The following is a 10,630-nucleotide window of genomic DNA, read 5'->3' as shown; positions in this document are numbered from 1 at the left end:
GGCAGAGCATCATATTTACTACCATTCCGGAGCAAAAATAAAAGCAGAGAACACTGGAGGTGGATTTCAGCCATCAGACAAAAATGTTGTGTCTTGTTCTGCAGAGTATCTGGGGAGGATTCTTGTTCTGGCAGAGCATCTAAGTATATGGGACCTCAGACCTTGCTATGTGCAGACATGGTTCCCAGTCAGCAGTCTGGCTGATGGCCTTGTTTTCAAGCCGGATAGCTTCTAGACTGCTAGACTGACACCTAAAATAGATGAATATGTGATTTACATAAATGTGAGAAATAGGAGCTGAAAAAGAGTTGATAGTAAATGTCCAGTTATCTTAGGATTTGGAGAAAGAGTGACGTGGGGCTCAGGGCCCTTGGCTGTGTAAGGCAACGGGACTGACTGAGGAGTGCATTTCCCTCTTGCTACAAGGAAGGACAGACTCTGATATTAGCATGAGGATCCTTTCAGTGCAGAATAAACCCTGGACTGCTGGGACCAAGTCAAAATGCAATGCAAAGATCGAATTCTGTTCCTAGTACAAGATGATTCTTCCAGTCCAGTGTTGGAGCAATGCCTTGATCCTTCAGCTCTGTGAATACAGAGATACTTGCACTTGACAGAAGCCTCATCTCATCCCTCCCCCAGCTCCACCTTTCTTACAAATGGTGATGGACAAGAAAGGTTTATACAGTTCAATGATTTTAAGAGCCAAATCTACCCCAAAAAACCCAGAAAAAAAGGATGAAAGTGCAGGAAAAAGTGGTAAGCTGGTGCCATGGCAGTCTCACAGAGCACAAAGAAGAGGGAGAAGTGGCTCCCAGGACAAGACAGGAGAAAGATGTTTTGACTTGCTGCTGGATGGAGTAAGTTGTGGCAGGAGCTAAATTATCCAAGGAAGTTTAGCTTAAGTCCAGCATGAAACCTAACTTTCTGTCAGCAGCTTGAATGTAGGTAAAGGGATGATTACAAAGAGCAAAGCCTGTGACTTGAGGGACAGTAGAGCTGAATGAGAAGTAGCAACTTACTCTGGTTGGTAGATGAGATATTTCTGTTCTTCTTCAATATCACAAAACCCAGAAGAAGTGTGATCAGTACAGTCACAGCTATAAGTGGGCCAAATAAATTTACCTTCACTTGCTCCATTTCTTCCCCCTGTATCTCTGAATAAGAAAACAGAGGAGATAGATACACACAGAAAAGGTTTAATTTGCTGACAATTAGCTTAAATAATCTATGCCAAAGTTATGTGAATTAGAAGTTTAGGGAAAGGCCCTCAGCATTCTTTGCTTTTACAGCACTTTAATAGTGTCAATAAATCACTATCCACATTGCGTTATTTCCATTTCCAATAACCAGCAGAACTACCAGGTCTTAATGGCCACTTCAACAACAATAAGGCACAGTACTCTTTCTGAAGTTTGGGTAACGTGAGAGATCAGCAACTTAATTAGTACAAGAGCCTATGAGGCAGCTACTGTGCTAATGCTAGTCTGTGCTACTGTGCAAGTTTGGAGAACCTGGGATGTGTTACTACTTAGTATCTCTTGGAAATGATGGTGAAAGCCTAATGAAATGCCACAAGGGATGTGAAAGTAGCAGGGAATGCAATGGAGTTTCCCTCTATTCCTGGTTGTGCTTTTGAGGTTTTTGTTGCTAGGGTTATCAACTGATAGAGCTTCAGTTACCGCCAAACAAAGCTTTTGTTTATGTGGAGTTCCTAGTTTCTTACCCGTCATCACTGCTTATCAGGTGGCCACTTTCATAAAGCCAGGGAGGAGAGAAGAAGAGTTGAATAGGGAAGAGGAGGATGCAGCACTATAGCTAATATAGCTAATATAGCCATGTTAACACTCATGAGCAACGTGTCAAGCTGTGCAAACCTCAGAAGACTTCTGTACTGTATTTTAATATTATTTAAAAATCCCAGCATGTAAGGACATCAGAGGCAGTTTGCCGTATCTAGTATCGATGACTTAACCCTTTAGCTAAATTTATGTGAAGAAAACTGCACTGTGGAACATTTTCAGAATGAGTGGCAAGCTTCTTTTACGTCTGCAGTAGTAAGGTGCATGCCTCTACTACCCTGGTAGGCTTTCCTGCAAGGCTGCTGTTCCCTCTTGGCTCCCTGCTCCTGTCAGTTGAAGCACAGCTCTCCATCTTATCTAAAGGAGACATGTGCAAGCCAAACGAACTTATGACCAAAGTGGGAATTGTCTTTATTTTGATGTGCTTGTGTCATAGCTTACGAACAAAAATATGTCAAAGGATGTTTTCCTGTCCCAGCAGATAAATAAAATACAGCTTTAGTTTAAGGAAAGGATCAGGCATGTGGAACCCTGAGATAATCCAGCAGTACAGTCTTATTGGAACTCAGGTCTCCAGCTGCTTGCAGGAGGTGTCTGAAAAAAGACAATCTCAGAGAAAAAAAATCCCCAAATAGTCATTTCAGAATGCGCACTTCATTCTGCCAAATGTCATGAAAACCACCAGGAATGCTTCTAAGACTAGTCAAAGTTTCATGGCCTTTACACTTAAATTCAGCACAGTCTGTCTGGCAGTTTGTGAGCCAAATCAGGTCCAGGGGACTCTTCTGTTTAGCCTTCTGCCTCTCTCAAAGGAATGATGAAGAATAGCAGCTCAAGCACTTAAACATCAGAAAAAACCTTTTTCACTGTCAGGGTGGTCAAACACTGGAACAGTTTGCTGAGAGAGGTTGTGGAGTCTCATCTGGGGAGATATTTAAAGCTCAACTGGATAAGGTCCTGTGCTACCTATTGACCCTGCTTTGAGCAGAGTGGTTGAACTAGATGATCGCCAGATGCCTCTTCCAACCTCAACAGTTCTCTTATCCTGTGATGTGGCAACCTCTCTTAACACCTGTCACCTCCAGAAACTGGTTGCCACCTAATCCAGACATCCAGGTTGCTTTGTTGCTACTGCAGCAGCATCTAGGGAAGGGATGAACAGGGCTGTGTTCTGGATTGTGTAGCAATAGCCTTCCTTCTCTGTGCCCCCCCCCCCCCCCCCCCTTGCTGTAATAAGACTTCCCATAGGGAAAGAAGAGGGAATTTGGTGGCCATGGCTGTTGGTGAACAGGATGGACAACACAGAACCCTTGTAACCAAATCCTACTACTTAGGGTTTATTCCCTGCCTCGACTATGCTGTTATCTGTGATCAGCTCTACTCCAATCTGCCCTGCTCCTACCCATGCAAAAATCAGAATGGGCAAATGGAGACTCACCTATGCCTAGAGGCACTGAGACAAGGCTCCCCAGCTGCTCTCCAAGGTGAAGCAAGCAGCTAATATTAGTGAGGGTGTTTGTAGGAACTGTGATATTCAGCTTGCTAGTAACATTGTACAGCTTTGTTACAGCATCCTGTGAGACATCCATGTGACGCATAAGCCTGTATGTTGTGTTTTCCTGTGAAACTAGCCAAGTCATCTGCTTGGGCTCTGGATAACCTCCGCTGGAAGAACAGGAAAGATTCAAGTATTCGTTGGGCTTTAGTTCCCCAGCATGCAGCCATGCTATCTCAGGTTGACTATAGTTGGCTGAAACAGACCAAAGAGAAAGCATCGTGAGTCAGATAATACCACATCTCGTGACAGTTCCTGCCAATTATTTAAGATTTTCACGCAGAAGCAAGTCTAAACAATTTTCTCAGGAAAACAATGGGAGTCCTAAGAAGGGTTTGTTATGTTTTTGGGGTACATGTAGACTTGCTGCTCCTTATCCTCCAAGTGTTTTGAGGACATAAGCCTGATCAGCCAGGCAACGGGCCTCTGTCTCGCCCACCGCCTTTAGATCCATTGACACCTCAGAACAATCAAACCTGGCCTGCTTGCAGGTCAGTGCTTAAGCACAAAATGGGAATGGGACACGGTGCTGCCTACTCTTGACCTCCTGATTAGGTAAGGGGAAACCCACAAACTTCTAACTGTGAAATGTAGAGAAAGAAATCATCTGAGGGACTTCAGATGGGGTAAGTTGGAGGTCCAGTGCTGTCATAGGTAGAAATAGCCTTGGTGTCTGTCAGTATTATGAGTAATCATTTTGCAGCTTATAAAGTAATTCACTGATCTTAATTGATAGTAGGCCTCCATTAGCTCGGCTTTTTATGTGGAAGTGACTACAGTACAAGTTTTTTTTTACTTTGTGTCATTGGATACTCATCCCAGTCAATGAAAAACATACCTGTTGCTTTCAAAAGTCGAGTTTCCCAGGCAAGAAATAGTGAAACAGGATTGGAAAGAGTTATTTAAACAAAAAATATGAATGATAAGTGGAAGCTTTTAACCAATACTCTCTATTAAATAATCTCCTAGATAGTCTCAACCAGGATTTGTTTGGTTAAAAGGTCATAGTAGAAATAGTAGACTATAATGGAAATAGAGAAGGAGAAAATGTAGATGTAATACTAACTGCACTTTGGCATACAGCAAGTTAAAAAACCCAACAACAAAACCCAAGAAACAGACTCCAGACTTCATTGAAAATACTTCATTATTTTAGTGCCCACAGGGCTAAAGACAATATGGAGAAATATTGGAGAAGGGGAAAAGGTTTCTTAGAAAAATACCAGCCTAAGAGGGCCTGACTCTTCTGCATACACACTCCAGGTGTTGGATCCAGGCTCTAATCCTTGCCCTAGTGCATTATTAATATGGATGGATGAAGAAATATGATGTTGCTTTCATTTGCTCTATGCCAACACACAGCAGGTAGCATTTAGCTTAGTCACTTAAATCCCCAGGAGAGTCCATGGCTATGAATTCAAAATGGAAAAAGCCCCACCTTTTTTATACCCCCAGATTTAGTTAGGTTGTCCTTCAGGAGAGCTGAAGCTTCCTCTTTCTCCTCAAGGTCTGACTTGATTAGCTGACTGCTCACTCCAGCTTCTGGTCTGCAGTATTTATTCTCTTATTGGCATTTTATAGGGAGGGCAGGAATGTAATCCATGGCTATGCAACTTGCCACATCATCCAAGTGATTTGAGAGTTTCAATCTTATTGACAGTAAACAAGTGGAAATAGTGAAATATACCCTGATCAAAGCACTTCTGGTTTATGGCTTCTGGAACCTCTGTTTACTGAAAAGTGATGTTGGTTGCATGCAGGGTGTGGGCTATGTATATGTAAGCTTTTGATGGTTAACAGAAAAGCATGTTTCAGGAAGTCTTTTGTATTTGAAGATAACATGTCTTCCAAAAAGGCTATGGGCTTAGATTTAAATACCTCAAGAGACAGCAGATCCACCAAGCCCTTACTATTTTTCTCAATAGCTTAATCACCCTACTTGGTTTTGTTCTATTTTCTAAAGTGACAATGATGTGTCTTACTTCTCACTTGCTTCCAGCCACTGACTTTTTGTATCTTCACTGAATGAATTAGCCTTTTTTTTTTTAATATCCAGCATTTTATATGTATTTCAGGCTCCCACACTCTGAAAACAAGACTATTCTCAGTCTTCTGTGTTATAAGGTAATCAGATCGATCTTTTAATGTCTCCAGTTGGACTGTATTTTTTCCAGCTTTCAGATAACTCTAGTAGAGCTGTTCTTCCCGCTTGTAAGTTTTTCAACGTCCCCTTTAAAATGAGGACACAAACTGTTAAGTCTCTATTCTGACATCAGTCTCACTCCCAACACTTTGAATAGCGCATATTTTGAAATAGCTTCGCTAGTATTCACCTACTTCCTGTATTGATCCATCCAAAGGAAGCACTGGAGACATGCTATAGCAGCAGAATTTCAGTTAAGCTCCTTGTCACCATGGTCCCTACCTTGCCTGTTTTAAGAGCCAAAGCTTTCCACTGTGAAGCCCTTCCTTCTTTCTAGAGAAGGATCTGTGATTGTTGTTCTTACATAAATCATCCTGGCCGTACACAATACATATAATACAGATATATCTATATAGATACTGTCCTAATGTAATACATATAAATAACACATGTAAACTGTATTAGAAGGTACTTCCATATTTCTGAATGGGCTTGGTCACCAAGTGATCTTGATAGTTTTGTATAACTGCCCTGTCATTCTTGTACAGCACTCAATCTTTCTTATGTCCAGTTCAAGTGTGACATGCCATACTACAAAAAACCCTTCATGTACGATATGAGATTCTAATTAAGAAACAGTAGGTAAGCACAGGTACATTTCAACTTTTGTATTTTTCTTCTAATTATTTTTAAGTTTGTTTTTTTTTTTTAAATATGATTTTATACTGCTCCTTCCTTTGGGAGCTTATTGAACAGAGAGTCATTTGGAAGGAACACAGCAGCACATAGTTTAAAACAGTCTTCCTAAGTTAAACCTTAAAAGGTCTAGGAGAGTTTTAGTGCCTAAGTATGAGACTGCTGTAACATGTGGCTCAGATATTGGCTAAGCTGATAACTGATTTAACTGCTTGAATTAACTAAACAGTGATGCTAAGCATCTCTTAATTTGGAGGCCTTGATACTGACTGTACATTACGAATCTGTGAGTTCTAAAACTTTGCTGAAAATACTTGTCAAGTAGATGCTGGGAGAGTCAAAATTAACCATCTAGGTTTTCTATCTGTGGAACGAGGGAACACTTGCTGGTAGCACAAAGTTAAATAGGCTTGGATGTCCTGGTACTCCATTTTTTGGCTGCTGTTACACCTGGCCTGTTCTCTTTTGAAGCAGTATGCTGAAGCCTGAAAACACCAGTGGAAGTTAGAAGCTGTTATTATTAATGACTAGCACTATCATAGTGGAAGAGAGAACAGAGGCATATGGACAAAGGTTACTAACAGAACAGTTTAAAATAGAATAGGAATTACTAAAAATATTAGAAAATACTAGGAAAAGATTGCTTCCTCACTTCCATTCCCTTGTTAAAAGATTTGCTGCCTTTTCCTCTGATAACATGCAAGAAATCAGGTTGAATCTCATCAAAGCATGCATTTTTTCTTCAGAGATATTTTCAGTCTTCCTTTAAATGAACATATGAATTTCTACTCCTCCACATGTGAGCTGCTCTTTTCTTTATTGTCCCTGCGATTTATGTGATCATAAAATAGCTGGGTGTTTGCAGAAATCTTGTTATGTTTCAATTGTAATTTACCACCAACGATGATAACTACCTGCTACTTTTAATAGAAGGTAGTGCATCAGATGCAAATAAAGAAGTGCATTTTCCAGAGTCCTAAAAGCTGTAAAACTTGCAGGAAGCAAGAGGAGGAAGGCAGAATGGTTTTCACTATAAAGTATGACAGGGTGGGAATCAGGAATGATGTAATACTGAGCAAATTATTGCCTCATTTTGTACTACTTCTGATTGCTTCCCCCTGAGTACTTTTCATTCAGAGCTGAGGATTTTTCTATTGAGAATGCTTTTATCCATCTTTAGAAATTCTGCTCCAGTGCAGGTACATCTTCAGTGGCTTGGGGACAGTACCACACATTTCTGGGCTGAACAAAGTGACAGAGAACCCCCCCAAAAACCCCCAGACCAGATGACAATTAGAAGAGATTACTTACCAATGATGTGCAGTAAGCACTCAGATGTGTGTATGACCTTTGGCGATCCTTTATCTCTGTGCTGTATAATACATCTATACTGTCCCTCGTCCATAATTCCTGCATTTAACAATTGCAAGGTCCATTTGTCCATATCCATTTTGGTGCGATTTATGTATTTAGGACTAAGGTTATCATGTTTCTCTTGGCCGTAGTATACTTCATGCACCACTTCAACGTCGCCTTTTTGCCAAAAAACTCTTAAATCATTTATGTCAGTTTTCTGAGAGTTTGGAAAATAACAGGATAGGTATGCAGTGTGATTGAGAAATGACTTCACCTGATGCACACTGGCAGCAATACCTTAGACAAAGAGAGAGAAGAAATTAAGATTTCCATCAGCTACAAAAGAACACCAAGTATTTGCGCTCACAGAGGCAGCACTTAACGACAGTAGCAATAAAACCGCCAGCATTTAGACACAAATTCTCCCGCTAGGTATGACAGGACATATAGTTCTTCAAACTGACTCACTTAGTCTTGTGGAGTTCAGATCATAAAATTGTTTCTTATTTTTCTTCCTTCCAAGGAAGGCCTACCACACAGAGGTTGCGAGCATCTATATTTTAGAAGACTTATCTGCAGGCAAAAGGTCCAAACTATTCTTGTATGTAGCAGCCTGAGTGTAATGAGATTCTGCCACAAAGGAGATAGTCGCACAATTTCTTTTTAAAAAGTTGGCTTTTGTTCTCCCAATAAAATAACACAGCATTGCAGTTTTTGAAGAAAATGTGAAGTGCACGCTGTGTGGTAAATGTTGGTGTCTAGGGAATATATGACCAGAAGGTCAGAAACAGGTGAAGACTCCCAGTCTCACTGAAGAATTAATCTAAAGTTTAATGACAAATTAAATGTCAGATTTAACTGTTCTGTAATTAATCTAGAGTTTAATGACAGATTAAATGTCAGATTTAACCATTCTGTTGCTGATTGTCTTAACAGAAATAGTCAATAAACACCGTTATGCCTTCATGCAAAGAAAGCAAGTATTACACAAGGGATGGTTTTTCTCCCACTTTCATCAGTGCATGTATTCATTATTATGGGTGGCGATGGGCCGGGAGGACTGTCTTTTCTTGGAATGAGAAATGCAGTCCTCTGTCCCAGAAGATACAAACACCTCTGCTGTGTTCAAAAGGAGGAGGAGATTTACAGTCTCTCTCCTGGTGCAAAATTTTGACTGCTCTTCCAGGGCACCAGACTGCAAAACGATCTCTGCGGCTGCCTAAAACTCCAGTTGTCCCATATCAAACCATCAGTTTTCAGTTTAATACTGCACTCCTTTATAATGTAGGGAGGTGATATACACACATTTTAAAGATAGATAGATTTAAATCGAAAATTTAAGAGCAACATAAAATAAATGTAATGTAAAGATATAAAGCTGAAGAGAGAAAGTACTTACTATATACTTTATAGAGTCCCTGCACACAATTTAAATACGTGTCACATAGGCTATATGACCTTGATTGTGCAATGGAAATGATTAATTACTGCTAAGGAATGAGCTTCTTAGTGGATGAGAAAGTATCACATAGCAGGACACAAATAATCAAAACGGTTTTTACAATTAAAAATGCGCCTTTTACCTGGAAGAAGTATCATAGCATAAAGGAACAATATGCAGACCTCCATGATGCTGTAAGAAGGAAGAACGAAAGAAATACGTTAGAGGTTGAAAACACTCCAGTACCTTCCCCAGTACTCCCAAAGAAGCGGTAAAACATGAAGAAGTTTTAGCAAGAGAGAGGCTATTGAGAAAGCTAATCTCACCTTTTCTCATGGACTGGTGCAAGGACTTCTGTGTGCTTCGCAGCCTTTAGCAACAAGGAGCATGCCATGACAGATCTCTGGTTTACAGAGGACGTGATGTGCCACAGGATTACTGCAGACAGGGTATGCCATGGGAGGAACACAGAGCCCCCGGGGTGCAAAGGGCAGGACCAGTACCCAAAACGCCTGGTGCGGAGGAAGGAGGAATGGGGAGCATGCTTGGCCTGGCAGCGTGGGGAAGAAGATGGGGGAATTGAAAGTAGAGGGGGAGGAGAGGGTGACACAGAAGGAGGAGGTGGGGGAGACGGCGTGATGATGTCAGCTACCAGAAGCAATGAAGTGTGTGACCTTCAGTTTTGTAACAGGAACCTATCCTTCACAACAGTAAAAGATAACTGAGAGAAATCCTACATGTTTAAAGAGTTGAGGCTAAACAGCACATAATTTGTGGTCAAGAAAAACTGGTATCTGTTTAGAAAAAAAGAAAAAAAAACCCTATGCCTAGTTTCATAAGCAAAACACTTCTATGGCCACTTGGGTTTATGGGGTATAAGGGCCTATAACCCTGGCAAACAGCCAAATGTCATTCCCATGCACCGGTGAGAGAAAGGCACCTGCATCCGACTGGCCTGTGGTTGCTGGTTTGCATTATAGCAGCGCCTTTGTGTTTTTCCTGTGCCTTTTCCATATATTTGGGAGAAGTCTCCACACCACCCCTGCCAAGGTCCTTCACTCTCCTCCTTTAAACAGCTTCAAAGAATCCCCTTTTGCTGGAGAAGATGTGAAAACTCTTCAGCTCTCATACTACTTAAAACAGTGAGATTGCTGTCTGCTGTCCTGACTGGTAGTATGGTTTCCCATTTTCTGTCATGTTTTATTTTAAGCTGGTACACTTGGGCCTTTACCTTTTGCCCCAGGTCTCTGGGAGCAAGAGTCTCTTCTTCTGTTTAATACAGAATTCCCCTCAGTCCACTGACATGCTTTTTTTTGTGTGTACTGTAACATACAGAACTGTGAATGATATTTTTTCCAGTAAATAAGAATTTTTCTGTGAATAAGAATTTTTTCTTCCAGTCAAGTAAAAAAAAAGGATAGCCCTATTTTTTGGATCCAGTGCAGGTGTGTAAGAGGAGAAATTAAAACAATTTAGCAACTGGAAACGTAAGTGAAGTAGAGAGAGTGTGCTGCTATAGCTAGGCATGTTTTGCAATGACTGTCTCACAGCAGCAAAGACCAAAACCGGAACTGAAAATAAGAGTGAGAGAGAGAAATAAAACCCAGGCAAAAATACCAGACAACCCTGTTTGCCTT

General features: G+C 40.9%; 1 protein-coding gene across 1 annotated transcript; it reads right to left on the bottom strand.

The window, feature by feature from the left end:
• Positions 1-231: 231 nt before the first annotated feature.
• Positions 232-9,387, bottom strand: CD86 (CD86 molecule). The gene is made up of 6 exons (XM_059825222.1): positions 9,320-9,387; positions 9,136-9,185; positions 7,508-7,849; positions 3,241-3,552; positions 1,023-1,157; positions 232-251 (listed from the first exon to the last, which is right to left on the bottom strand). Exons 1-6 carry the CDS (start codon positions 9,385-9,387, stop codon positions 232-234), a joined length of 927 nt encoding a protein of 308 aa, XP_059681205.1.
• Between the last annotated feature and the right edge of the window lie 1,243 nt (positions 9,388-10,630).

This window comes from Gavia stellata, chromosome 1 (genome assembly GCF_030936135.1).
Source record: "Gavia stellata isolate bGavSte3 chromosome 1, bGavSte3.hap2, whole genome shotgun sequence".
In the NCBI taxonomy this organism is placed as follows: Eukaryota; Metazoa; Chordata; class Aves; order Gaviiformes; family Gaviidae; genus Gavia; species Gavia stellata.
The sequence above is the reverse complement of the archived record's forward strand: the minus strand, read 5'-3'. Positions and strand labels throughout refer to the sequence as shown.

Coding starts and splice junctions, on each gene's coding strand:
- CD86 (XM_059825222.1), bottom strand. CDS start 9,387: ATGGCATGCTCCTTGTTGCTAAAGGCTGCGAAGCACACAGAAGTCCTT. Junction 3,553..7,507: donor GTGCTTACTGCACATCATTG/GTAAGTAATCTC, acceptor GGTCTGTTTCAG/CCAACTATAGTCAACCTGAG. Junction 1,158..3,240: donor CTCAGTGCCTCTAGGCATAG/GTGAGTCTCCAT, acceptor TTTCTTATTCAG/AGATACAGGGGGAAGAAATG.